At 46.5% G+C, this 2767-nt stretch overlaps 1 protein-coding gene across 1 annotated transcript; it reads left to right on the top strand.

The window, feature by feature from the left end:
• The first annotated feature begins 506 nt into the window (after positions 1–506).
• Positions 507–2294, top strand: LOC136842594 (transcription factor Sox-14-like). The gene has a single exon (XM_067110169.1). The coding sequence runs from the start codon at positions 618–620 to the stop codon at positions 1401–1403; it is 786 nt and encodes a 261-aa protein (XP_066966270.1). The 5' UTR covers positions 507–617; the 3' UTR covers positions 1404–2294.
• Positions 2295–2767: the final 473 nt, after the last annotated feature.

The following is a 2767-nucleotide window of genomic DNA, read 5'->3' on the forward strand; positions in this document are numbered from 1 at the left end:
TAACCATCGTTGCCACTTACTTCGAGACTTCAAGTGTGAGTGAGTGTGAAGTGGTTCCTTCTTGCCTTCAGAGTTCAAAAGCAACGTGCGCTTACGTAGTCGCTGCCCTCACTCGTCCCCTTGCAAGCTGTGAAGTTAAGCCCCATCGTAATTTGCTGAAAGGAAAGGATGCCTAATTAAAAGTCAAATCGAGATAATTGAAATCAAAAACCCTCATAGATACTCTGCCGTTAACAAATTCGTGTTGTTTCGCGCCATCAGCAGCTCAGTGTTCAGACCTCGTGTCATATTTTCTTGGCGACCTCCACATGTGAATTCGTCTTACACCAATCAGCTGAGTGTTGTCGATCTCACATTTGTAACAACAATCTCCATTGGAGAAGACAAGGTGTAGGGCTCCGCCTTACTTTGTCAGCGATGATTTACCGTCCCGCTCATTGGTGGAATGCAAGGTAGGCGGAGCGAGTGGATGACTCGAGGGCGCAAACTCGCCACGCCACCTCTGTGGTGTCATATTACACTTGCCGTCTCACCGTCCATCATTCTTTTTGCGGTCGGCTAACAGTCGGTGACTCGAAGAGCGGACGCGTAGAAAGAGACAGACGACAGTCACAGCCATGAACCAGGTTCCGTCACCAACCAGTGCCTCTCCCACAGGAGGCGCTTCCAAGAAGGAAGATCACATAAAACGGCCGATGAACGCATTTATGGTCTGGTCTCGTATGCAGCGACGGAAGATTGCACAAGAAAACCCCAAGATGCACAACTCGGAGATTTCGAAACGCCTCGGGTCCGAGTGGAAGCTACTGACGGAGGCCGAGAAGAGACCGTTCATCGATGAGGCCAAAAGGCTGAGGGCTCAGCACATGAAGGAGCATCCTGATTACAAGTATCGACCTCGCAGGAAGCCCAAAACCCTTCAGAAAAACGGCTACAGCTTCCCGCTGCCCTACCTGGCAACGTCGGCGCTGGACCCTCTAGGACCGCTACACCAGACTTACTACTCGACACCCGCCGTGCCCTCGCCGCTGGACGTCGCTGGGGATAAGTCGCGACTCTTCCCGGCTGCTGCCACCCTCCCGCCACACTTTTATCCTGGATTCGACCCTCAGCATTTCAGTAAACTGGCGGCAGCGCAAGACCCCTACAAGCCCATGACTTCCCTTCCCTGTTCAGATTCTGCGGCCGCGGCTGCAGCCAGCGTCTCAGCCGCCTCCATGAGCGGGATGTCAACGGTGTCGGCGTTATACTCCTCCCTTTATTCCAAGTCTGCGTCATCTCTCTTGTCGGGAATGTCAGCGGGACTGACCAACGGGCAGCAGGCAGCGCATCAGGCTCAACTCTACCCAGGCTACCCTCCCGCCGTCGACCAACTTCGCCGACCTGTGTCGGTGATCTTCTGAGATGACCTGTGAATGTCACGTCCGGTGACGAAGTAGCCCCACTCGGTGTCAAGGTAAAGGGCGCCGGTCAGACTGTACATAGTGTACATAGTGACGTGTAAACCACTTTTCTTCCTGTTCCGAACTTCGTTAACGTTGTGTTAAGTGTCCATTCCTGTGCCACAACTGTGTCAATAATAACGATGAAAGAAATACGCAGTCAGCAGAAGGCTGGCTCAAAGTGTCACAGCAAGTATCCTTAAGCGAGGACAACTTATACACGAAGAACACTCTAAGTTCAATCAAGGACCTGCCTGCCTAGGGCCGCAAGAATTTCTTGACGCTTCAAGAAATTGTCAACGGCGGTGCCATAGGTATCCCTCGAGCCGCCCCCCGATGAAAGCAAAAGTTCGGAGGCGGCGGTGGCGGTGGCGGCGGCGGCGGCGGCGGCGGCGGCGGCATCCTCCTCCTACTCCTTCTCCTCCTCCTCCTCCTTCTCCTCTTCACGCCCGACTTGCATTCCTCCCCTGCTGATCCCAATGATGTATTGTGTGTGTATATTGAGTAGGGGCGATGTGAAACCGTGTCTTGTTGCAATGTAAGTAACCTTCTGAGAGTTTCCGTTGGCTGAAATTATTCTCTTTTTTTTATATTAATTAACAATGACTAAGAATAAAAGTGAGCCCATAAAGCGAACAGGAAGACTTACATTGCTCCTAGACTTTTTATGTTTAATAAATTAACAAGTGTACAAGTGCGCATAGACTAGTCTTTTTTTTCGAAGCTCATCAGTGGAGTATATTTAACTTTGTTGTTTTAATGTTGAATTATATATGTGTAAAACGTACTTTTTTGTACCATGTACATAACAAAACGCTGATGTTATTATTAATAATAATCGATATGACATTTTTTACCTCTTTCATTGGCCAATCCTATGATGAATATTAGCATTTTGAAAATAAATAGCCTAGAACTCAATCATTCAAATCTTGCAAGAAGACTAAATAATATATTTGCTAATAGTAACTAACAGATTAATATCTAATTATTGAAATAATGATTTACAAATGAACATTATTGTCATGACAACTTTTTGTCTAAAGTAAGTGAAGACTGAATGATGATCATGAAAAGCTGAAAAAAAAAATCCAATAAAACAAAAGTCGAAATAAACCAAAGATTAAGAAGAGTCCTCCAAGAATATAATTAAGAAAAAAATCATATCAAAAATAAAAATTATTCGCTCATTACAATACCAGCGGCAAAATATAAAAATGTTGCTTTTCCTGATGCTGATGAACAAAATTTCTCTCTCTCTCTCTCTCTCTCTCTCTCTCTCTCTCTCTCTCTCTCTCTCTCTCTCTCTCTCCAATGTCATTTTT

The sequence above is a fragment of the Macrobrachium rosenbergii genome, chromosome 10, assembly GCF_040412425.1.
Source record: "Macrobrachium rosenbergii isolate ZJJX-2024 chromosome 10, ASM4041242v1, whole genome shotgun sequence".
NCBI lineage: Eukaryota > Metazoa > Arthropoda > Malacostraca > Decapoda > Palaemonidae > Macrobrachium > Macrobrachium rosenbergii.